The sequence below is a fragment of the Gobius niger genome (genome assembly GCF_951799975.1).
Source record: "Gobius niger genome assembly, chromosome: 8".
In the NCBI taxonomy this organism is placed as follows: domain Eukaryota; kingdom Metazoa; phylum Chordata; class Actinopteri; order Gobiiformes; family Gobiidae; genus Gobius; species Gobius niger.
Window position 1 is genome coordinate 21,093,371 of NC_136859.1, and position 27,307 is coordinate 21,120,677.

The following is a 27,307-nucleotide window of genomic DNA, read 5'->3' on the forward strand; positions in this document are numbered from 1 at the left end:
TGGATTTTTCAAATGCCAGCAGAGTGGCTCTTTGAGCACTATCCATCCACCAAAAATAGTTTTCAAAGCATTTTCTGGTCTTTGGGAATAGAGAAAAAAGAAGGGTGGTCAGTCTTTCAGCAAATATGCCATAACTTTCACCCACAAAGTGCTGTGAATGTGAAATACAAATGTACGCAGATGATACTGTGATCTATGTACATGGGAAGGACATGAAGGAAGTCGCTAAAAAACTCACTTGAACTATTGAGGTTTTTTTTCTTTTCAAAATGACTATACAACTCATGTCTACATTTAAATCTTAAAAAGAGTGTTGTTGTTTTTTTACTAAGGGAAAATCCGACTTACCAGATCCTGATGTGTATATTGCTTCTGTCAATCATTTTAGATTCACAATTTACATTTAGAAAGCACATCAAGAAAGTCATTCCGACGGTTTAACTAAATCTTGCACATTTTCGGTATATCAGACAGAGTTTGAATACAGAAGCTGCTAAATCATTTGTTCTATACTATGAAAATGCCACGTCTGTCATACTGTGTCACCAGCTGGTCTCAGGGCTGTAAGACAACTCTGAACCCTCTGAAAGTCCTGGACATGAAACATTCTCGCCATCTCCACTGTTGTGTATTTGTTTCTTATGTGGTTTAGCCCCACCGCCGCGTTCTAATTTGTAAGCCTGAGCAGGAGACATACTAGATCCGCCACCTCAAATAACCTGAAAGTTCCCCTCAGGAAAAGTCAAATTTAATACCTTATTAAGACTTTTTAAGACCTCCTTAAAAAACTTTAAGACCTCACAGCTTAACTTGATAGAAGGGTTGCATTTTGAGAATATTTATTAAGCAGGAAAAAAAAAGCGTAATAAATTATTAGACAGTAAAATAAACTATAAAAGATTATTTGCAAAGTTCATTAAATGGATAGAAGACCACTTAATGAACATTGGCATACATTAAACCTTTTAAGGTACTTTCTGACCAGGCAAGAGGCAGGTTTTTGTTTTGTTTTTAAATCTACAAATGGGATACAAATGTAATGTGTATGGACAATGTAATGGACATCAGGATTTCTTTATTTCACTTTTTCTAGTTAATCTTTCTTGACAATTGTTTGTCTCTTTCTTTTCAAATATGCAATGCGCTCAAGGCATAGAGCGGTAGTGGCGCCTAAAAAGTGAATATAACAGTGAAAAAGGGACTTCTGCGTGGATATAAACTGATGTGTGCATTGATAAAATAAAGTAATGGTCTCATTTGCCCTCGTCATAGTGTCATAGTTTAGATGTTTCGGACCTGGATTATCTTTCTGGGCATCAGTGGCTCTGATGTCGGGTGAGACAACAGTCACAGCCGTCTCTGGGCACAGCAGCAGCAGGTTGTGGGTGTTGAGGTTCCTGTCGCAGTGGATGTGTTGGGCATAGTTGGCATCGCATTTGAAGAAGCTCAGAAGCGGACGACGCAGCTGCTGCTCGCGGCTGCTTAGCACTTTTGTGGCTCACTCCCTTCATGTGCTACGCTAATACTTCTTCTTTCTACTGTACAGTTTGTATAGTAGTCCTCACTCCAGTTATCTTTGAGCGGCTTCAACCAAGGTTTAAATTCTTCCACATCTAACCAGGAATCGACAAACTGACCTTTCACCATTTTGATAGACTTGTTGAGGGGTAGTTTCGCCCCAGGGAATGGTGACACGGAGGAGAACAAAACTTAAAACAGGCTACGTCGCGCCATACACAGCAAAAGTGCATAGAAAACAAATATTTATATAATTTCGTCAAGTTGATGGATAAAAATTAAAAAAAGTCAATGCAAAAACATAAATTAATACCTTCGAAAATCATTTTACTAGAATGTCCATCAACGACAACAACGCCTTGGTCTTCTTTTGGATACCCAAAGAGACCCCACACTGCTGACTTCAATCATTTTTTTAGTAAATGCAATTCTGGAGGAGAGAGTCCTCAACTACCAGTAAGTAAACGTGCTGCTCGTGTCCCACAGCGGCTCATATGTTGAGAAATTTCGGTGGTAATCGTAGCTTCTAAAGTTCTTGCAGTACATAGCTGGATAATTAGAGCAACCATAGACCAGTTATCCATAAGCCTTTATCACACTAAAGGTTTATGTTGGTTTATGTTTTATCAGCCACTCTAGTTCTGATATTAATCTCGACCGATCTAAAAGGACAGCTGCAACAAACCAAATCTCCTCAGTGTATTTATTTGGTCATTTATCATAAAGTCTGTGCAATTATTGCACATATTCTAAATAACTCAACAATTTTTAATTTTGGTCCCAAGACGTGTTCCCGAGTAACTACCATTGGCTTGTTTGCCAGCTGTGATAGGCTAGGCATGAATGTGGGAAGCATCTGTCATTTTGGATACACTGACAGTTATGGGCCGCAGTAGTGAAGCTAAATAAACCCCTTTGGAAGCCATTAACCAAGCCAGCCGTGACAGGCATTATCTAATGGAGAGTGTGAAATGCAATCAATGGCCGGATGCGGACTTGGTCAGGATAAAACATGTGATGAGACAGACACTTGTTGCTTTAAGAGGAGTGTGTTGTTTGGCGCAGAGGGGAAGTGATTTGTCCAACATATGGGAGCGCAGTATCAAGGGTAGTACTTTAGTCCTCTGTTGGCTACCCATCCCTCCGTCCCCATTGGACTCTTGTAGCCGGAGAGCCAGCTGCTGAAATGTGCACACACTTGTCAATTGTGCTGCCAGATGGTCTAAAGCAGATGACGCCGTAGTCCTCCTGAATTTATCGACACACACAGAACTCAACATACTAGAACGGTAATTGATAGCAACAAGTTTCATATGCTGAGTCTTAGTCATCAAGTGTATTTGCCAAGGATGGAGAATGAAAAAGTTGCAATATAACTCAAGACAATGGTGCAGTGATGTATATTGCCCTTTAACAATCAGAGCTTTTGAGATGGGGTGGGGGAGTTGCAGGATGGGAGGGGTGTAGAGTTGGCAGTGCCAGGGCCCGTACTGGCCGGTGACAGCCACAGAAACAGAGACAAATAAGTGTCTCAGCTGTTGTATTCAGATACGAATTGCGCTAAGAAACTATCAGCATCAAACTATCAGCATCCACTAGTAAATGCTTAAAAATTGGCAGTACTGTGATATTTAAAATGATGTTGACTCAGCAGATGGACAGTGACACAACTCCTGATCCTGGAGACGGTGCTGAGAAATGACATTTCATACGTTTGCATGTGAATAGCAAAAGCCTGATGCAATGTTTAAAGGGCCCCATTGAGTTAATGTAGAGAAACACCTAATCTTTTCTTCTGTACTATTGTCTTCAGACCATATATCATATATTTAACTTTTAGTCCTTAAAAGACAGAGTCCTATATGTGGCTTTTGGAATAACCTTTATGTAATATAACATAACATCACTATATTTCTGTAACATTTGAAAGCAATCCTCCGCACTCTGCCCTGGTAGCAGTAACTCTGTCAGACCGTTTCCTTATACACCCACAGATAAATAAACAGGTTGCCCAGGTCTCCGGTGCGTGAAGTAGATTGTCTGTGTGCAATATGAAGACATGTGATAACTGGCTTACTCTATATCATCTCCGTGTCTTGGAAGAAGCTCAAGAGAGTCCCAGAGGGAGGCACAGCCAGCATTAAAAATGATATGGAGAGAGCATAGTACACACTGCACAGAGTTATGTTCAGAGCCCCACCAGCTGCATCACAGTTCAGGTAAAGCAAAATAAATGTAGACATGCACAAGCCACTATAAAGTCCATTTAAATTAATACAGCGAGCTGCACAAAGCCATATTGCAGATAGTCAGATAGACACAGATAGAGGGGTCTGTTGTTCTTGGTGGGGGCCTGCTGCAGACCAGGACCTTGTAATGGATGTGTAATGGGTTTTTAACGGTCACACAGCTGACAGTGGTGTTTGCCCTTCAGTGGAAATGCAAGGCAAACAGGAAGTAGTACATGGGAGACATCCCGGACAAGAGTGGACTCCTGACGCCGAAGGCGGACATCTCTTCTAAAGCACTGGCGACTGTCTCTCATAAAACGCTTACACCACTCAATTTGTTGGAGATCTCTCTTATTTGGTTTGAAGCCTGCACCCAGAGTCAACTTAGTGATGTAAAATGAGCAAGGCCTTAGTGCCTATAGGTCAAAGGCAGGTTTCTAAATGTATCCTTCATAATGGCAATGTTCCACTTACGACACTTGCAAACTGATAAGAAAATGTGCCTTATTCGCCTTGTGACCGGGTCAGTCAGTTAAACATTAAGCATAGAAACAAGATCAGCATCTACTGTCATCAGACATGATGAGAAGAGAGCTGCTTCTACTTCTCTGTTATCTTCACAGGGGATATCCAGGGTGTTTCTTTATGATAGTAGTTCCTTCCATATGGAGCATATCTTATTAATTGGATCTCGTGTCTGCAATAAAGGTTTGATGATGATGATAACTAGAGCTCTGGAGTGCCTCATTGAACCTTATACTGTCCGTCATTGCTTTCAATAGTTATAGCATCAATAGATGATATAAGGTAGCACAATCGCACATGAGTTGCACCTACAAATGGGCTCTCATCACAATTATGTCATAGAGATACTGATCAGACAATGGAAAAAGACTGTACCCTCTGAAGTGTCACATGTGTCACAGCTGCTAGCACTTTTTCATTTATCTCTGACACCAATGCAGTGCTACAGAAGGCCAGATTAAAAACACAGGTTGATGCCACTCATATAGCTCTGACAAGTTAAGGCATTGAACAGTGAGTCTAACGAAAAAGCCTGGCAACACAGAGAGCAATAATTAGCTGCGGCAGTGGGAGCAGATTGATTGTCAAACAGATCAATTAGACCTTGCAAAGCTGAAAGTTTTCCTGATAAGTGGCTAACTCCTTGGTAAACATGTCCAGGCACTAGGCACATTGAATGCGATAACATCGAACTAAGCTGAAATGACATCAACTGCAGTCATAATCGAGGTCACGCGGGCTACCATGTAATTACTAGAAATGATCACATTTAATGTTGTGTAATGCAGTTTGTGCTTCGGGATTTTGGAATGAGCACACAGCTTAACTGATTGAATGTGTATTGATTGCAGAGCAAAGAAACTACTTGGTGAACATGAAACAATGAAGATGTATTCAAGTTCTGATGTGAAATTATTTGTCAGAGTTACATTAAAAGGTTTCAAACGCAACCTTTTAATGTAACTCTGACAAAAAAATTGCTGCAAATATAAAGCTTTAAGGTATTTTGCCCTTAAAGCAGAACACAAAATCTATGTGAACTGATTATAAATAACGGTAATCACTAATCTCTGCAGATGTAGTGAAGACCCAAGAGGTAAGTGAAGGGCTCTTTAGCCCAGGGAAAAGGTCACTGCACATGTGTGGGAAAAATGCAATTTCAGCCAGAAGGCATTTAGACAAGCTTTGAAGTTCTTAATATTTCAAACAAAACCTCCAACACATGCTTGATCCTCGTGCCCAGGGAATGTAAGTCATAGAAAGTGTAATACTATAAAAATCCTGCTTAAAGGCAGGAACATTAATCACGCTGCCACAAGGGTAGCTTTAAATATATATATATATATATATATATATATATATATATAAAAGAAAATCTTCTTCAGGCATCAATAATCCTTCATTTCTTGCGGCCCACATCTCGACAATGCAAGATTAGTCTTTTGTGAAGAATGGTTTACAGTTGCTCACTCTTATAAATATAGCAGTGAGTTCCTTGGTCGACCTCAATTATTTGAGAGATGATAGATACAAACATCAGATTAAATTAGTTAAAATATTGGTGGCCCTATATTGGCTATCGGCCAAAATCCATATCTGTCGGGCCCAAGTGGGCACACACCCAAATGCTGACAGGACGACAATGTATAGTGAAATATTCTGTTCAGTTTATCAGATGTGCCAAATAGCTAGTTATTTGTTTCACCCTTGGAGCATTTTCAGCAGCAGTATAATGTATTTATTATTTATTAGGCTAAATATATTATGCATGCAGTCACGCATCTATCTAATCGTGAGTCTTATTTTTTAGGGTAAATGCATTGGGCTAGTTTTTATAAGTGAGAAATGAATACTAATCAACATACAAGTGACCTACATTAGTTATGCAATGCACTGTGCCCTCCTCTGCCGAGTTACAGTATTGCATAGGCCACTTTATTTAATTGTCTGTCATTATTAGAGAACTTCCAAAACTTGTGCAGGATATGACAGACTTTGAATAATGGTTGTAATTTAAAGACCGGTAAACAGCCATATATAATCATTAACCCCACAGAAAATGGTCAATAATAACTTTGCTATTTAATGGACTTTGTCAGAACTGCCGGCTAAGTGTATTTTTAAAAATAGTCTATAAATTATCATGAGTTCAGCGTTAGCGTGTTCTTACCAAACACTTCATCAGCCTCTCCCGAGTCTGTGGCGTTGGCAGCTTTGGGTTCAGGTGCCTGTGATGGATAAACAAAAATAGATGAAGCCCCAAGGTGCCATGGCAACAAAGCAAAGGACAGACCAACAGTGAGAGAAACAAGAAGGAACAGAACAGCTCAAGTTTAGTCTTTGGGAGAATGTTCAAAAGGAAGGTCATCATCATGAACATTGAAGAGAGATAGGAACATTATGAGTACAAACATAATTACCCAACGTTGTAATAAATAGTACAGGTATATATTGCTGTTACCGACCTAAAGAATGCAACAGATTTAATATGAAGATAATATTGGCAGTATAAATGTACAATGCGTCTAAAAAGAAACAATGGGGGAAGCTGAATGGTGTGACAGAATAATCTTGGGGAGATTAAAATATTATGCATTACACTGATTTTGAAACCTATGTTCTAATCTGCAATAAAACTATTTGAAGAAACTGTCCAAACAAAAAGTATATTTTAAATGTCCAGAGCAAGCTCGTAACTATGTAAAAGTAAAACAATCTTAAGGTTTTCAACAAAACTGAAGATTCCACTTAACAATGATGTGCAACAAACAGACTATTAACAGCTGCGTGATATTTCAAACTTCAACTGAAGAACATGTTTGACATTTTAATTTTGTTTGGCTTCCCTAGTGTGCAGTGAGAATACAAATAACCTCAGGTATTTTCTGGCCAATATTACCTGTTGTTATGTGATACGTCTAAGGCACAAAATGCGAAAAGACTAAAAGGCGCTAGTTCAACTCGCCGCACTCCCACACCTATAACGCTGAGATGCTGTGTGACCTTTACAGAAAAATAGGACAAAGGTAACCCCTCAGAAGTACAAGAAAATGTGAAAATGGAAAGCTACCTGTAATTGAAAGTAGTCAGATGGACCAAAAGGGAACCGACTCCTCTCTTAAAGTCAAGTGTGTGAAGCCGTTGTAGAACAAAGGCTACTGAAGTACTTTAGGCCAAATAAGCGCTACATGTTATGACGTTTTGGACTGGTAGACTTAAATGGACAGGTAAACTACTGCCCTGACAGAAACAGTCCACAAACCGTTTAATAGCAGTGTATGATACAGTAGCAGTGTCTTCACTAAATAATACACTAGTCTTTTATTAATCGATAGTTAAAGGCAGATGTGATACAGCATAGAAATACTCCAATGAGCTGTGAGTCTGCTTAAATCAATCGAGATTTGCCTACATTGTTCAGGCTTAAAGCTTAATGCAATTGATCTACTATTTCAACTTAGTGCACTGCTCACATTATTTTTGCATCTACACAGCAGCTCTGTGTGTGCATTAATTATTTGCTATAGCTGATGCAAGCGCAAGCATGACATTACAAAACTTCATTATCCATTTGATGAAAAGGCTGCTCGACCCCATTGACCAAAAAGACAAGTTATTCAATTCATAGTATGGAAGAGCTTGAAATTTTAATCAGATTTCGAGTCAAATGGCAGCAGAAAGAAAGGTTCACTTTGGAAACACAATTTAGGGCAGCTCAGAACAAGATAGTATTGTATTAGTTTTACAAGTGCATCTGGCAGGTGAGGCTAATCCCCAACACACTAGGCACTGGTGCAGAAGACGCTGCAATGGTGCGGCTTATTTTTGGTGAATTTCTTCTTCATCAAACATCACAGACTGTGAGCATCTGTTCTGGCTCTATATCCAGAGGGTGTGTAGTCATTTGGTTTATCTGCTTTCAATTGGGAATTCTCCATCTCCAGGACTGAAGTTAACTTTTTACTTACAGCAATCATGCATTACACAGTGATGAGGCTCTAAAATGTATGATTACGGATTTTTTTATATCTGAGCACAACTAATTACTTAGTAGCACTGCAAAAAGTTAACAACAAATTCCTATCACAAACATAATCAGAAGTTAAAGACCTAATAACTTCACCTTTCTATTTTCAGTTTTAGTACAAAAGTGTTTCTGGGTTTATGAAGAACCTAATTACCGTGTCTCATACACTCATTAATTGCAGCTGCATATTTTTTCTTGTCTTTTGTGACAAACTGACAAACGACTCTGAAATGAACATTGCTAATATCTGCTGAGTATGATTTATTCTCCAGTGTCATCTTTTCATTCACACACAATGTGCAATTAATGAGTCCTTTTACGTAGTTATGAGTCTGCAAAAGGCAGTAGTATCAATTACTCCAGACCGGTTTCTGTCTTCGGCTTGCGCACCAGGGTGCACCTGACTTTATCAATTTGAATTAGAGATAATTTTATTTCATGTCTCTAATGCATAGGTGTTTGGATGTTTTTCTGGTGTAGACACTAATTACATCCAGTTTAAACAGAATTGATGTCACTTTTATACTCAATTAAGTCCAGACTTGGATTCGATCTCCCTGGTGTTACTTAAACGGTTGAATATGGAGGCACTAGGAGAGAAGTTTGAGAACCTCTACTCTAGAGCATGGGCTATTTACTTTTACTAGTACATTCCATCCATCCATTTTCTTCCGCTTTTTTTCTTCCCGCTCCACGCACACCTCCTCCAGTTGTTCTGGAAGGACCCTGAGTCGACATCAGGCCAGCTCAGAGACATAGTTCCACCAGCGTGCCCTGGGCCTTCCAGGAGGCCTTGTCCCAATAGGACATGCCTGGAACATCTCCCAAGGGAGGCGGCCAGGAGGCATCCGGAACAGTCTTTTGCTAGTTATATCACATATAGATGACTGCATCAGGACGACAAACTGGCTAATTTTGAAGTACCCTGGTAAACGACTCAAAAGTGTTAACCAATTAAGACAACTCCACCAGTAAAAAAAAAGAACGTTGTTGAGGAAATCTCTGACCTTCGCCACTTGTGAGAGATGCCTTTCCCTTGCCTCACACACAGAAAAACTGAGACTATCCAAATGTTTGTCCTGGCAAAAGCTAGACAAACATATTAAGCCCCAGGCTCCACCTTTGGACAGCTCTGAGGCATTAGGCAAAGTATATCTACAAGACAGAAAATAGAAACACAATTAAAATTCAATCAATAATGAGCTTTTGTCGGATTTGACCAGGACTACGGCTTTTTGTTATTTTCCAATCTTGCATTTTTTTTCAAGCGTGAAATGTACTTTCCATTGAAATTCTGTTTTGTAAAGCTGATATACCAGAATGGAGTTTAATTTGTTTTCTTATCAGTCTCAGATGTCGGGGTTTTTCAGAGATTTTGGTTTCCCTCAAGACACACATATTTTTCATTTTGTGTTGTTGACTTTCAAGTCAGACTTCCTTCTAATCTCAGTCATAAGACAAGATAGCAAGTGCCCTGCCCTAGGGCTGCTCGAGTATAGGAAAAAATAATAATCACGATTATTTTAGTAAGAATAGAAATAGAAAGAAGATTATTTAAACGATAATATGTTTTATTTATTTCTGTATAGGCCTACATGTAAAAAAATATATATATGTAAAATATTTTCTTGGACAATAAATAAAAGCCCAAATCCTCTGTCTGACCTGCCCCCTGCTGGCCAAGGGGCAGGTCAGTCCACACACCTGCCCAAGCCAACCAAGCACGCAGCCTGATGACATCATCACACAACGCTGTTTGTTTATGTCGGACTAAAGCATGAGCCATTAGCACGTGCAATACGAAGGGAACAGAAACAATCATCACAGCGGCATGGAATAATACAAGTTTGCTTTGAGCTCCGTTTGTAAGATTGGCTATTCTGATGAGTTTTAGACTCTTCTGCAATAACCAGCGGCTGGCCAAAGGATAGAGAGGCTTCTAAACTTCTGTTCTCCTTTCAGCAAAAGGTGAGCACTTATCGGTAGCGTTATCTCAAGAGCTACGTATAAAAATGATTCAAATAATCCGTGACAAATACAACAGTTCTATCACGCTGGTAGTTCAGCAGATCGGGCGCACTCACACAAACAAACTGCGCAGGACTTTGTTATCGTATAGTGTAATAATCAAAATCTTAATTTAATTTAGATTAATCGCACAGCCATGTCTTTTCCTTCACCTGAACATGACACTGAAGATTGTTTGGTGTGTTATATCAGAAAAAATATACAAATCCAAACTTGGCATCCTCAATTTTCCAAACAAACATTGTGCTTATGCTTAAACTTTTTTGTGCTAATGCTTAAATTGTTTGATTGTCTCAAAGCAATTGCCTGATATGCCCTTGTTTACTTTAAGAAGCCAAAGGAATGGGTCAGGACCCAGATCTCACAAACTGCTGATGTTCTTGGACAGGAGATGTCAAAGTGACTTCTCACTTACTCAAAACTCCACACCAAGGTTCATAAATCAGCTCTTGATAAACTGAACTGCTGCAGTGAAAAGACTGTGCATTAATAGTGACTGAATCAAGATCTCATAGATACATGACATGTGTATCAAGTTTGACATTACTGTGTAAAAATCCACTCCACAGGATACCGAAAAGCAACAAAAAAAGTTTAGAGAACACAGTAGGCATGGCTGAATAATTCAATTGAAAAAAAAAAAACATCCTAAAACTCTTATTTTTCCAGAATACAGTTTAAAATTCTTTTATTCACTTTTAAATGCCTACATGGGTTGGTCCCACCATTCCTGGATGAGCTATTGCAGGCCCACACCCCCGGCAGAGCCTCGAGGTCCACTAACCAGCTCCTGCTCTCGGTTCCACACTCTCGGCTTAAGAGGAGACAGGGCCTTTTCTGTGGCTGCGCCTAAACCTTGGAATTGCCTTCCACAGCACATTAGCACATTAGAGCTGCACAGACACAGGAGCATTTTAAAAGTCTGCTTAAAACTGAGGCATTCGAACACGAACTAATGCACTCGTTTTTGTCATTGTGGTCATACCGCCTTTGCTATGCCCAATCCCGTCAGACCTTGGAAGCTAAGCAGGGAAGGGCCTGGTCGGTACTTGGATGGGAGACCGTTTAGTAACACCAGGAAGCCTAGCGAATGTAGAGAGTGAGTGAGTGGTTGGTGGTGGTCGGAGGGGCCGATGGCGCAGACTGGTTGCCTCGCTTCCGTCAGTCTACCCCAGGGCAGCTGTGGCTACAATAGTAGCTTACCACCACAGAGTATGGAGTGAACGAATAGTGCAATGTAAAGCGTCTTTGAGTGTCCAGAAAAGCGCTATATAAAACCAATGCATTATTATTATTGCCGTTAGCTGTTATGCTAATGGGATGTGATATAGAAATAAAGATTTGATTGATAGATTTAAAAACTTCTAAAAAGAATCAAACAATTCTGCGAAAGAATTCCTAGTACAACTATAACAATGGCCAGTTACCTTGTACTGCAATATCCCCTGTATGAAATGTTCTTGTTCATAGTATTTTGACAGTGGCTTATTGGCTGTAAAGTGAAAACTCACAGTCAGTCTGGTGGCGGGTATATCTGAACATCTGAACTCATTAGGCACATCCTAATATGAAAACAATGTGACTTTCATAGCCTTTTACTGTATTGAGGTGATTTTGTGCTGACTTGTACTTAGTCACGCTCCATCTCCACACAGGCCTTTGATCCCGAATTGAGTGTGAGGACAGTGTAGAAGCAGTAAGTGTAGGTGCAGCCTTTGCTCAAGAGGCGAAGTGCGTGGGGAGTGGGGTGATTTGGACACCTTTCAAAGGCCTTGGTGATTTGAGACAATCAGACGAATCCCAGCTTTACTTCCCATCTGCTGCAGTGCGGTGAGAGGTGTGCCCTTCAGAGATCCATCATGTTCATACATCTTAACGATGGAAGACAAAAAGACATTCATCTCAGCTTTTTGACTAAGATTAGAAAAGCCCGACAAGAGACCTCTGCAAATTGGGTGGCGCTTTAAAGAACGGGCTGATTGTGTCTAAGGAGCCGAATGAGAAAAACAACGGTTGTTTTTTTCTTCTCCTGATGGGAACACAAGGGAGGGCTCCGAGACTATTTAGCTGACCACAATACACAGTGCTCTCTCGGTGGCACAAAGGCTTTAGTTGCATCTCACAAGGCTAAAGTCCTAGATGAGTCTCCTGCTCCCTCATCTGGAGACTGCAGCCTTCAATTCAGCATCAGAAAAGGGACCGACAAAGCGAGTTTTTAATTTGAAACCACACAGTCGCAGCATATATGAATATCATATTACTAGACAGTGCATAATTTGTAAAAGTAGCTTCAGTAACACTTAAGTTTGAGGTCATGGATTTGGGGAACAGGCTAAAACAGTTACCGGATGGCTCTCATTAAACTCCATTATGCCACCTCAAATCTTTGCTGTATCCTCCAAAATAGTTCCCTGATCTTTTACCCTGAAAAACTGAAAGATGGGGAATTATGTTATGCAAATGATTGTAGTCAGATTTTGTAAATTGTCAACTTAACTGCCAGCATAATTTTCAAGGCTTTAACTTTGTGAATGCAGCTCCGAGCTGAACAAAGCTGACAGACTTACTTAACACTCCACATCCTGCACATCAGTGGGATACATCATTTTAGATAAAATTTGAACTTCCTGGCATAGCAAGCATTGCAATTAGGTTTGCGATGTTTACTTTAAATCGATTCATATCACTGTACACATTTTGAATATACCCAGACACGAAATATTTGAGACCATTTTGATTGAATCATAAGCTACTAAACTGATAAGAAAAAGAAAAAAAAATGTATTTCAGAACATTAATAAAACTCCATTTAGCCAGCATATTACTGCATAAACAACCGCAGCCTTTCTAAACTGAACTCAGTAATTGTATTCCAGGTACACGCTCACCGAAGGGGCATTTCTCCAGTGCAGAGGGGACACAAAGGAGCAGCAGCTACATGTCATTCAGCATCATTCACCCTCTCATTATAAACCACAGGGACTTATGGGCTCACGACTCCTAAATACAAACCTGCTCCTCCTGTCACGCGCTGCTCCTGTTTAACTGTTCCTATGACAACCAGCTGTTGTGCCAGACCTTTCAAATCAACTCTGATTGTCTGCACAAAGACTAGGAAAAGGACAGAGGTAGGGATAGCCTGTGGTAATTTAGTAGACAAAGTCAGTTAGGTCAATGGTGACTAGTGTTAAGTGTTACTGGTCAACAGTTCATTAGGAAAAGATAAAGAAAAACATTAGGGGTGGGCGAAATTACAAAATTAAATTGAAATTTCATAAAAACTGCCTATATGCTCTCATTGTATATTAATGTATTGTAATTAATTCTAACCAGGTTAGGATTAAGAAGGGATTCATTTTTTGTCAAGAATAATTACACCAGCATCATAAAATGATTCAGTCAATAATATCATTTATCTCAATATTTTGTGACCTACACTTGACCAATTGCCTTGGCATGACGACTGCGCTGAAGAGCAAAAGAAACAAATAACGTGTGGGCAGCACCTCCCTGCTGATCCAAAGCATAGTGGCGTTTTCCCATACTCATTAGACATCCACACCACGTGCACACTGCAGCCCACCACCACTGCTGCTGACACCATCATACTTTTTGCTATTTATTTCCTTTTTTACTGCCCTGTACAAGGTTAGGAAAGCTGGCAAAAATCGGGCACGTGCAGCAACCTTTTCAAATTTGATTGCAGCCTCAGGGCTAATGGGCAAACTCATTATATCGACAGTCACTTTGAAAAGCAGTGACAAAAGAAGCTCGCGCTAGGCTGGGGTTAATTGCATGATGCCATTATAACACATTACCTTTGGTTTAAACTCAGACAGCCCACACAGAGCAGACAGGGCTGCAATGGACAGCCATTCCAGTTTCAAAGAATAGAACAGAAGAAGCTCTGCTTAATCTACAGATCAAGCCTTCTCAAACTCCGGACTCAGGTCCGGAAGTGGACCTTGAGGTGATTGGTCCGGACCCCGGTGGTGTCTCTGTGCTGTTACTTTTATTGCCATAGCAGAGCTTGTTGCATTCCCATAAGTGCAGTTGCCATTTTGGCCTGTAGGGGCAGCGTCTGCTGGAATAGCGCTCCCTTTAGACACAGCTGCTAATAATCACCTCTTGAGGTCCAGTCGAGATAAATGGCTTGAAAATCATTGAATCATTGAATAATGATAGTATTATAATGTTCATGGTTGAGAAAGCACATTCACTATGACTAAGTTGTTATTAAAGAATTCCAATCGCAGCTGTATGAGTGATGTACGTTTAGATCTGTCCCAAGTTTTAGGAGTTTAGACAACAGGCAGTGCCATGAGGCTCACTAGAACTCTTTAGTGTCCCCTCATAGGACTGCTCTGTATATTTTTAATAATTTCCCCAATATTATGCATGTTTCAATGCACTCTGATGAATAAAATATTTATATTTCTAGATTTATAAATGCATTTTGCATTTTTACTTTAAAGTTTCAGTGCATTGACAGAAAACATTTGTTGGACCTTTGGTGTTTGTGAATTGTATTTTTCTGACCTTTTGATGTAAAGTTGGAGAACCCCTGCCATAGATGCTTAGATAATGTGGAAGCTCGAGTAGTCATTTGGTATAGCCTCACGGGCCAAGTATAATTACATTGCGGGCCAAATCTGGCCCGCAGGCCAGAGTTTGACACCTATGAGTTAAACCTATCCAGAAGATTTAAACTGTTTAATTATATGCTACTAAACATATTAAATGACAAATTCATGATTTTAAACAAATACTGAGTCTCAAGAACACAACTCACTCTATTTTACCTGCAGGCATAGGGTTAGTGAGCCCTGATCTGGTTTATCTGAAAAGGCTGAAAGCAGTAGTACTGATAGTGTCTAAAGGTCTGGTTTAATCCAAGTCTCTCAGCGTCACTTATTTACTATCAGATCAAACAGCTCCCTCAGTGGCCATGGGCTGCAGCTGCGATCCCGAGACTATTCTGGAAAGGGGCCACTCAAAAACTCATCACTCTGTGACCATGGTAACAAATCTCAATTAAAGCAGGACAGAGAGACAGAAACGCAGAAATATAATATTCAGCATCATTGGAATATTGCATTTAAAAGCAATTATGCAAATGAACTTGAGAAAGCAGGCTGGAATGAGTGCATTAAGGGGTAATAAATCCACAATATCCTACTTTTTTTCCAATAAAACTACAAATTGTAAAAAATACTGGGGCAGTTTCCAGAAAGATAATCTACTTATGTAGCAGACAATGGGAAATAAATGCAATTAATTGATTCGTTGACGTTTTTCATGTTGAAACTGTTTATTAATCATCATAATAATAAAAGAGCAGTCGTATAAACTAGGTAATAGCTGAAAGATCTACGTCAGTAGCATCTGTAAGGTCTCCAGCAATATTATGCAAATTAGCAATGCATAAGAAAACACTTCAGAGTAAGATAAGATCTCTCCTGTAAAACTTTTGGGGTCAGAGGTCAACTAACTTTTGCTTCTTTTATGACTTTATCACAGTCTAGATATATGCTGTTACTTTTGTGGTCTGTTTTTGTTGACTTAAGTAGACAGATTTAAGACCTTTTCCAAGTTTTGAGAAGGTTTTTTAAAATGCCAGAGGGCTAAGCCTCCTTATGATGCACTTTTGTTTTTCAAACCAAAGTAAATCATTTTAAGAAACCAAAAGCTTTTCTTTGTCAACCTAATAAGTCACATACATTCCAAGAATGTATGGATCAAACTAAAATGCTGGATGCTGGTCATGCTGGGCAATAGCATAGGAGTCAATGGCCACTAAAATAACACTTCTTTGACATAGGAAGGATAAGGCAATTAAAATAATACCCAGTATCCAATTGTACCCTTGTCATCATTCACAAGTAAAATAAACTGTTAGTAACAGTTAATATTTCAGTTTTGTCTCATATTAATGCTCTTGAACTAAATCTTGTTTTGAAAATACTGCAAATCTAGTTACAAACAATATTTCAGAAAAATACCAAACAGATCTTTACAAAAAAAAGCCCTACATGCTAAGCTCTTAAATACCTATGAATTGTAAGCTTTATGTTTAAGAGGATCCCCTTTCAACCATTGGCAGTCTGTTCCTATCGTCTGCATGTCAAGCAGACAGGTTGTTCTGTGCTCTGAAGGTGCCACCCAAACACAAAAGGGGATATTGTATTGAGGAGAGAAGTTTGTGAAATTAGTTTCTAAAACGTAAGAGAAAAAACATTATTTATTCTTCATTGCAAGTGTACGCACTAGAGTTCAATTAATTATATACTTGACATTTTCTCTTAATGCATGGTTTGGGACCTCAGCAGAGCTCCTCAAGGACCCGCTCAAAGTAATGAATCAAAACAAGTGCAGAAGTTGTTCAGCCTGCTTACGGCTTAGGGTCCAGAGTCCGGCTGATAGAGGCCAGAGCTAAAGGCCAAATCCACTTCTCTCACCATACCAAAAACATTTTGGCACAGAGCAAGAGCTTAACAGGCAATAGATTTCCAGGCGTAGTCTTACCTTAATGTCCATGGAAGTGTCCCTCTTTCCTAGATGTTGGCCCATGCTGCAGACAGACTGCAAGAGAGCACACAAGGATACCATGAGAAGAAGAATGTCAACGGCACACAGCTGGGCACGGCTCCTTATCTAAGTAAATGAAGCTTGGGGGAAAATGGAGCAAACAGAGACGTATTCATTGTTTGGTTTCGAATGGTTTAATAATAAATAATAAATTATGTGAGATACATATTCTAAAACAATTTAAAATGTATCTCTCTCAGACGTCATGATCATGTGCCTCAGTGGTTTAATGTGAATACTGTGTAAATGTCTATGCTTGAGGGACCCATTTATATCACTTTATTCGCAGTTATTAGGAAAGGTCATCAACACAACAGAAAGCCTTTTTGTCATAGCAATGAGGTCCTGAGAGGCTGGGGCTTAAATGGGCATTAGTGGATATATCCTAGTCCAGGCTGAAAGCATAGCATAATAACACATCCAATTTTAAACCATTATTTGAAACAGCAGTTTTTCCCAGTTTGATATATTTTTCACAATATACAGAATGCATCCCTTGTTAATTCTCTTTTTTGGCTGGTGAAAGGCCATGGTTCATTTTGAAACTTTTTAAAATGAGAAAGTCTGAAGCAGCACAAAACGAAAAGGGCGAAAGACGAAATGAACAATAGCTGATAACAATAGGCAATTTGTCATTGTCACCACAATTCAGTACATCGCAGAGCTATGTAACCAGTAAACATATCAATATTTGCAAACAATAACAGTATCTGGCTGCTGAGCAATCAACCTTTCCACGCCAAAATATTTGTCTGGTCAATTGGAACCGAGAGGAAAAAACACTGTGTTTACTCTATTTTCTAATTCAAGCCCTGTATTATGCCCATGGGGGACATTTGTGCATATTATGTTCTCAAAAGATATAGCAAAACATTTTCATGACTGAGGTCTACTGTTGATCTGACCCTCTGAAATGGCTGTTTTAAGTGCAGATTAAGTGACACCCACCAACATTTATTACGCCATTACGAAGCATTAAAATCACTTTGGGTCGGCAGTGAGGCTCAGAGATGCATTACAAGGTTGTGTGACTAATTTGAAAATATTGTAGAAAGTTAGTGCAGGTTTATGCATCAAAGTCAAATCCCTTCCTTTCAGAGCAAATCACTTTCCTCACAGGGGGCAGTCTCCTTTCCTTTGAATAATCACAGCATGGAATTTATAAAGTTCATTCGTATGCATTATCATTGCTGACATTTTTTAAACTTTTCCTGCTTCAAAGGGATTATACAGACTTATAAGATAAGGCATGTCTGTAGCATGCTTATCGTGCCTCAATCATCTTTCACTCCTTCTGGAGATAACAAGGTCCTAAGAGATTGAGCTCATCCCCACAGGAACAAAGCACTATACATTCATTCTTCTATTTATTAATTAATTAGAACAAGACTTGTACACTGCACTAATAGTAATGGTCATGACACTAGAATTTCATACTCAAGCTTGAGAACATTTTCAGTTGTTGTCGAGTGAATTCCTGTCTCCTTTACAGTGTCCACAGCCTGTAATCATATTTGTAGGATTAAACTCTGATGCAATTATCAACAGAATTCTAGCACACGATTACAGACTTCTTCTGCTTAAGACAAAGACCATTCTTAACTACTCATGAAAGGAATCATTTGGAAAAGGCAGCAAAGTACCAACACCTTTGCAAAGGAATGTCTAGTTTAGATTTAGATTTATCCCGGTTCAGCCTCTGCAGGAGAACACTGTCACATCGCATGCCATAAAAGGTAAGAACAAAAATATGCAAACCATGTTTCTAAATTCAACTATTCATTCGATTAAGTCTGAGAATGCTACAGAATAGATTTCATAAATCCCCTGAGTCATTTTCCATTTTGCACAACAGGTCACTGGAGCCAAAAATGGTAATATGGTGACTTTAGCTACCTCTTGTCTGCCAAATACCATTGGTCAGGTGAGTGAATCAAAGGGTTACACCTGTTTCCACTGTGAATAGAGATTAACCGCGGGGGGAAGTGCGATTACGTGCATTGTTCCCTGAAACGGGAACACAGAGGGGAAGCACTGTTTACTCAAAGCTGCTGCTTTTTAAACCATGCACTCTCAACAATACAGAGTGAACACAAAAATGTGCTTACATTTTCAGCAGCGTGAAGGTTTTAAGGTTTTATACTCTGACAGCTGGGAACAAATTCTACAAAGGCTAGAAATTAAAATGTAGGAAAAAGTACTTACAACTTGCACCTTATATTGAGTCTCTCCTTGTAAGCCAGATTCATCTCAGTCATCAGCCAAGCAATTGTTTTGAAGTGCTATCCTGTGGAGTGGGTCAGACAGACCTCTTATGGTCTAGCTCACAACTTTACAGCTTCAATCAGGTCTGCAATATAAAGCTTATCATTGATCTTCTTCATCACATTCTGTTTTAATGGGAAAGCTAACCATCCTGTCGCCTTTAGCAATAACAGGAAAGTCATCTCTACACATCTTCGTCAGAGAAACTGCACCAGATGTCAAAAAGCAGAAATGTTGTGGTATGAAGCCTTTGTGTTAGATAAATATTTGATGGATATACTTTGAGAACTTTGTGTAAGGTTTGGGGACCATAGTGATGATGATAGCTGTACTAATATTTGCATTAGATTTACTGTTCTTGCAAAAACAAGCCATGGAATTGTTCGGTGCACAACTTTATACATTTGCACAACTTGATACATTTGCAAGCTCTTAACTTGAAAAAGTTTTTGAAAAAAAATATTGTTGAGAAGGTTTTTTCTGTTTTGAACTTGAGTGAAGGTATTTTCTTCACTTCTGACATTTATCAAAATCTAGTTATTATACTCTCTGTAACAGCTCCATAGTCCCCAATATTGATGGACAAAATGAGATTTCAAATATAGAGGGGCCATTTATCATGTTGTGAGCAACATAGACAAACTCAGTAGATTACCTCTTTTCATGCTTTTGTTGTTTGTCTATCCTAAAGTAACTTGGCACAGTAGACTGATGAATCCCACTTTCCAAAACCACCCTTCTGAATATTATTCACATCAGCTACACAGATACAAAGGGGCAACTTTATTCCACCTGAGCCTTTCATCCATCAATGTTTGAAGATGCTGCTGGATAGTTAAGAAGGACTTCACTGTGAATGCACTGATGTGCCGGTTCAGAGAAAAATATTTGAAACTCTTGAGCCTTAACCTGTAGGATTCAGTTGCCGAGTTTACACTCTGCAAACATACTTTCGATCAAGGGTCAACAGATCAAGGCGGGGTCACCTAAAGTTATGAAACAATACCGGCCACTGTTGAAGGTCTCCATGTATCTATCTTAGTTTCATGCAATGCAGAACAGAATTACTGATTGCTATACTGAAAGCATGTCTAGGCTTTACAGTCACTACTTTAGGGGCACTTTGCAAGTTTGCATCATTAAAGGCTATCATCAATCATTAAGCACTTGACACACAACTGATGTCAGGCATTTGGGGCACCTCTTTAGCTTTGGCATAGCTTTGTACCCATAGTAAAGTTTTTGAAATGACTCAGCCATTCCCAACAGAGCAGCTGACTCAGAATCACGCTCCGACCTGTGTGTAACGATTCTTCCGTCCTACTGGGAGAAAAAGAAACTGATGGTTCCTCCCTCATATTAATGACACAGATTTGTATGAGACATTCCCATCATAGATCGAGGGTTTAGTAGCAGTAGGAGACCTAAGCTATTCAGTGACTTGGGACCATTTTCAAAGTAATACTCTTCAATCACCCATAACTCATGGAGATAACGGCAGGTCACACACATCTTTGGGAATTTGGCTGACCAAGCTAAAGCCATTAACCATAATGGACTTTGAATATTGCCAGGGTTTTGATTGGACAATCGGCTAAATAGGTTTCTGGGTAAAGTAGATCCGAGTTTTCCAAAAATTACTCTGAGACTCAGCGGTGAATTTGTCAGTGGTATGCTCAATGCTAACTCAGTCCTCACATTTCACGATACAACCACACAATCTAGGCATTTAGTCTAATAGCCATAGCAAAACAACAGCACTAAGAGCACCCTTAAAGGCTCTGCAAATGGACTCAATCCCATCTGCTAGGTCTAAACAATGAATAAGTAAAACTGCTGACTTAACAAAAATCCACATCCTGCGGATCCTAAGTGAGATGATATGGGACTGAATGCGAGAGTCCTTAGAGTTTCACTCCGGATTGTTGCACAATCTCAACTGCTGCTATCCTTGCGAGGACATGCAAGAGAATGGAAATTGCATAATCGAGCGAGAGGTATTGGCAGAAGAGGAGAGGCGGGTGCGAGGCCACGCAGCAGTAACAACTCTCAAACTTTTTAGCACTTCTGTATGAAAGTCTTTCCCCATACACAACGAACTGAAACTTTTCACAGATGGAGATGGCACAGCTCAAAATCCAATCCCATATTGCTGCTTATTCCAAGGAGTTATGATTGAGGCTATGAATAAAATGTACAGTCAGCAATAATGAGCAAATTGGTTATCATGCTGTTGAGAGACAAATTTGTCAATGAAACCCTGTTGATGAGATGACCTCAAAGAAAAGGCAAAGTTATGAAGGATAAATGATCCAACTGCTTTATAGATTTACTGTATAGTGAAACTGTGTGACGTCTGCAATTTTGAGCGGACCTAGTTTCATTTCTATTTTCATCTTTTTTATTTTTAGCATCTAAACAAGGGCTCTTTCACCATTTTTTTTACTGGGGCCTGATATTTCGAAATGCTATGGCTTGTGGGCTAGCCATTCAGTTCACAAAACACAAAACCACACACAATATGTACACATCCGGTTGAACAGCAAATCAAAAGCAGCATCAACTTTTGGCTTGGAATGAAGAAACGCTAAATCAAGAATAGAAAAATATATTGCATTAATTACATTTAAAAAACAGGTTAACCACTTCCACTTACAAACATGCCATAACTTTAACATTCCTTTGCATCATGGAAAATACACTGGTTCCATAAAACAAGTCAAAGCAGACCTTTTGTGCCATTACATGTCTGTCTGAGGAGCAACACCTGAGGCTGTTCAAATCTCCAGTTCTCACAAAGTTGCTGCTGTTTTCACAAGGCTCGCACACTGCTCCAGCGCAATTCATCACGATAGAGATGGCAATGCAATTAAAAGTTTGCAATTGGCAAGAAAATGATCCTTTCTCCAGGTGGTCTTATTGTGACAAAACCTGCTGTTTTGAAATGCATAGATCGTTGCACTGGCTCTCAAGCTTTCTCCATTTTATTAAATAGTTCACATTCCAAACACCACTGGCCCAGATCAAGACTAAATCATTAATAAAGTGGGTCTAGAATCGTCTTGAATTGAACTTTTATTACGCTGAGAAAAGGGAGAACAGATAATCCCCACAAGAGCCAAAACCATAAAACACTTGCTCTCAGCACTCAGAGGACAAAACAATCTTAACTGTACCAAAAAGTGGTCTCCATCCATCTATATAGTGTGTCTACATTGGTTTATGAACTGTTTACACAACGCCATTGGATGAGCAATATTTTCCTAAGACAAAGAGCAGGATAACATTAAATTGATTCCCGTGGGGATGGGATTATAAAAATGATGGATGCAGGTAAACAAGTCAGTGCAAGTGCAATTTTCTGAGCTCACTATATCCAAGTGTTCTTACAAAGCAGAATAACAACTAATAAGGGAACCAAAAGCTGCAGCAGAGGGAAGAAACTTTAAAGGCTGTAACTTCTTCAACAAGACCTGAGAGAGTTAGCCGAAATTGGGTTATTTTAATTATATTTAGCCAATTGAATGGACCGATTATGCAAAATCTTCAGATTATATGCAAAGCGTCTAGTTGTTTTGCATGTATGGATGCACACCCTCAGATTACCCAGAGGTCTTCTGCTTTTCAATATTGAGTGGATACTGACTTGGGAGCTTGTTGTGCCAGCTGTTGTGCCACTGTCAGCTGGTAATGCCTTACTGAGATTTTTCATTTTGAGGAGAGTCATAAAATTTCAAACTAGATTTAGAAGTTTTGGAGAATTCAAGCAACTTTGATCAGCAGAGGCTTGAAACACAAGCTAATTTTCAGGTATTTTATATGTTGAGCCATGGAAGGCTTTATTGACAGGTAAGGATTTTGATGAATTATATAGAAAATCTAAAGAGGTACTTTCTGCATACATAGACCTGTCGCGATAACACAATTTGAACAATTGTTTAAAGAGTTATTTTAGAAAGACACATGGTATTACAAAATTTAGTTTTTACCTCACGCTTTTCAACAGAGGCCTCTGAGGAAGACGGAAGTAAAATTCTCACTCCGTCGAAACACGTAAGGTATTTAAACAAAATCATGTCATACCTAGTGTCTTTACAAAATAATCTTTTAAACAATTGTTGAAACAAGAAGACATAGTGAATGTAATACAAGACCAAACTCTGAAATTCGATATATTGAGCCAGGAAAATATTTTAATAAACAATATTATTAAGGACCACTTGATGACACTAACTTAAAAAATAGAAATCTGAGTAATCCCTTGCTCTGAAAATACTTCAATACACACGACTTGTAATTAACATGGAAATCAGTGATAACAAAAAAAGGAATTAAATGTAATAATGATAAAGATAAATATTGAGCAATATAACAGTACAATACAATATTGTTTATCTATCATTTATTGAAGTCGGTACTGTAATAATTATCTACCAATTTCTGCAAAGTTGGAAATCAAACTCACAATGCCATGGCAAGAATATACGTTTTTTTAAATCAAATATACAGGATAATTGTATATTTATTTATATAATATGGACATAGCAATGGATGAAGTAGATCCAGATGAATTATTTTAATTGTTGCTCTCAAGTCTGATATCTACACTACAGGGAAGCTGAAGATAAAATGTGATTTTACTGATCTCACAATGGGGAAATTCACAGATGAACTTTAATGTGTGTGTGAAGAGTTCCTCTATTACTCTGGACATGTTCACACAGGCTTTAACCCCTAAGCTGCTTCCTACCACTGTGCTCTGAATCACTTACATAATAATATAGAGCATGAGCATTGGGTGCATGGTCAGTGGGGGAGGGGTGGCTGCATGACAGGAGATACAGTAGGTACAGTGAAACATTAAACCCTGAGTACTGATAACTTAATTAAGCTATTCATTATCTGTATCAATTTTAAGTAACACTATTGCAACATGAGTTTGTTACTATCCTGAGATACTGAACGATATTCATTTAACCTGTCTAATCTTTTCATGTTTTTGTTGACATCCCACATGATTGACCAGTGATGTCCAAATCTGCAATTTAACACTTTCTTCTGAAATATTTATTTCTCTGCTAGCCTTCAGAGCAAGTGAACTCCAGATTGGAAAAAAAAAACATTTTCACAGTAAAACAGAAACGTCATGCTCCAGTGTTAAAAATTGTCAGCGTGAAAGCAGCATTTTTGTACGAATAAACAAATGGAGCCAGCGGTGTCAAGACTCGTCTCCAACTGATATTGCAACAGAAGTAATCATTTCCTCTGACAAACACTGAAGAAGAACAGACTGAATTTAGGAGTTCAGCGGGCATATCCACCACTGACCAAATGGACAACATACAGGACCTAGTTAACACGGGCTGATATCACAGAGTCAATGTTGACAGTTGAAAGTGGGAGCAGAATAGACCGAGGCGAGTTTGGACAGCTCTGTAACCACTGAACCGTGATCGCTTCACCACTACACACAACTGAGGCCTGCCCAAAGGCTTCAGCTGTCCGCCAAAACATCAATGTGAGCTTATGACACTACAATGAGTGGACCGTCCTCTCATGTATATCACGCTACAAACGTGGCAGCCTCTCAACACATGCTATGCTTAAGAGACCAGCCTCAATAAGATGAAGTGCTTCTGATGATACGAGAGAGTTGAGAGCACGTATTAGCCAGGAAAGATTTTTAATGTAATGCGGTTGTGTCCAAAGCTCAGAGCGTTTGGTGCAGGCTGAAGAAAAGTAAATAAAAAAACTCTTGGGAGAAACTGACTACTGGGGTTTGGCATCAACTCATCCAGCCTCTTCATAAATGGTTGGCAAGTGTTCACCATCTGCTGGGATCACAGCGAGATTCCTACGATGCTACAAGCTATGACACCACAGCAGATGTCAGGATGTTCTGTAAGCAAAACCACGCCTTGGATAGAACGAGGGCCTTGCTGCACAGGAGGTAGCAGCATAGCAGGTAATGTGACTCAACCTGTCTGCCAAGTACAGGCAGAAGCACCAACAAGATGGAAACTGAGAAAATACAGGAAGCCTGGCTGTCAGTCTGCGGAGACGGATGTTGACTAACCTCAAACGTCAACTGCAAAACACAGACGTAGGATTTGGTGCAATTCAAGTAAAGCAAGCACAGACGAAGGCAAAGCGGTGTCAGAAACTATAAGTGGCACATAATATGGCTTCAGCGAGGGGGAACTGCATTCTGTTTTTTACCATGAGAAAGGAATGCAGTGTGGTCTACACAGCATGTGACGCCTTGGCAATTTTTGAGGTATTTGTCTCCTGTATGGGCTGAGGCCAGGCCTGTCGAGTTCAAACATTCCTGCACTACTCAGGGCCAGGTTTAGCAAGTAAATATAGTCTAGATTTAAAGTTTTCATTTTCTAACAGACAGAACAGAACATGCCAAATAGATTGTGGATACTCCCTGGATGAATGAGTGCCTTCATAAACATGCCAAATAGATATTTATTATAAAAGTAAAAGGCAAGCTGGGTCATGCAGACTGATGACAGAGGGGGGCATGACTGAAATTAAATACATCCAAGTTTCAAGTAGGGATACGTACGGTGTGTCGAAATGAGGTGACTCACAGTTTCATCTGACATCTGATTTGTGTACAGTAAGATCATGACACAGACCATAAATTTCCAAGCTACGTGTTTTGCACTGGTACCTGAGCTCTACTCACCCAGTGCATATTAAAACCAGCAAAGAAACATACGTGTTAACTGAGACCATGAGTTCCAATTCTTCAATTCTGTTCAATACCATCTTCATCTGCTCTGAGCCATAAGGGTTAGTGTGGTAGACACTGCTGCACTGCAGTGACTGAAGAAACAAGTGGTGCTTATTGTAAAGCAGCCCTTGATTAAAGCTTGGTGATGTAACACCAAGTGCTCAAGGCCTCCTCAAGTATTTGCAGGCAACAGCTCGAACAAATGCAGTCTTGTCTTGTACTGCAAAAGTGTGATGGTAGACTTGAGTGTGGTGGTAGATGTGCAGTGCTGTCTTGCCACTTTCTGTTGCCAACAGTTTGTCTGCATGCGTACTACAGCTGTACTTTTCAATCCGCACACAAAAATAACAACACAAATAATAATAACAATGTCACATCCTTTAACTGTTGTTTTACATCCCTATTTTACACATTCTCTGTACAGATCGATTTTAAAGCCCTATGTTTAGACCTGCTTTTAAGACATATACTATGCCGCAAAATCTACATTGCTCTTAGACAAATAGCATAAATTGATAGAAATGCTGAGGTTGATTACAGGCGAGAATGGGGCCAGTGCAGCTGTGAGTAGTGCCTGGTGGGTGCTGCAGCGTAGCGTATGGGGAGGAAGAGCGCGCACATGACTAAAATAAAGTGACAGCATTGTGACAGTGATGCGAGTTAATAAACAACACTTGCTCCGTACGGCTACCACACGCTAGCAAAACACGAGGAGCGCCAATATTTAATTCCTAGCGCGTTTTCCACCAGCAGCGGCTTCCCAAGTGCAGTTGTAAACAAGTCGACGACGTGGACAAAGCTGTTTGTTTTTTTTTACACCGTGTGCGTAAACGTAACGTATGGCATAAATCCACGCTACATTTTTGTATTATGCTATTTTCTTTACATTGCCAGTACATCACTGTGTCACCGTGCACATACCCGTGTCTGTTTAGTCTGTGCCAAATGCATCCAAAGCGCAGCCTCGCACTGAATGTACCGAAACTGTCAGTGTATCTTCTCCACGGCTTGTCGTCTGGGATCGGCGACCAAATCAACGTCTTCCCCTCCTTCCTGTCCGTTGCCGTGGTCACCCGAAAGCGTCCGTACAAAATAATTAAATAAAAGAAAACGGGGGGGAAAACGAGAAGAGAAACGTGTGACGGCGGTGCTTCCTGATTTAGATACAGTGGTGATGATGTTTGTAAAGGGGTGGGGCCGAGCGCAGTTAAGCCGCCAAGATATGAGCGCTCCGATAAACACAGCCAGCCTCATGGCCGATACTGTACCTCCTGCGTGCTAAATGACAGGTAAGTCCTGACTTTGGCATGCTGGCAAGAAGTCACACATCGTTGTTTATGAGTGCGCAATGCCCTATGACTCTATTACTATATTATTAAC

At 39.6% G+C, this 27,307-nt stretch overlaps 1 protein-coding gene across 1 annotated transcript in view; it reads right to left on the reverse strand.

Moving 5' to 3' along the window:
• LOC306966381 (myelin basic protein-like) overlaps window positions 1-27,033 on the reverse strand; it is a 40,917-nt gene extending 13,884 nt beyond the window's left edge. The window contains exons 1-3 of the mRNA XM_079561129.1: window positions 26,849-27,033; window positions 16,855-16,911; window positions 6,445-6,502 (exon numbers count right to left, since the gene is read on the reverse strand). Of these exons, the coding sequence (XP_079417255.1) occupies window positions 6,445-6,502; window positions 16,855-16,911; window positions 26,849-26,878 (145 nt within the window). The 5' untranslated portion in view covers window positions 26,879-27,033. The remainder of the gene's footprint in view (window positions 1-6,444; window positions 6,503-16,854; window positions 16,912-26,848) is intronic.
• Between the last annotated feature and the right edge of the window lie 274 nt (window positions 27,034-27,307).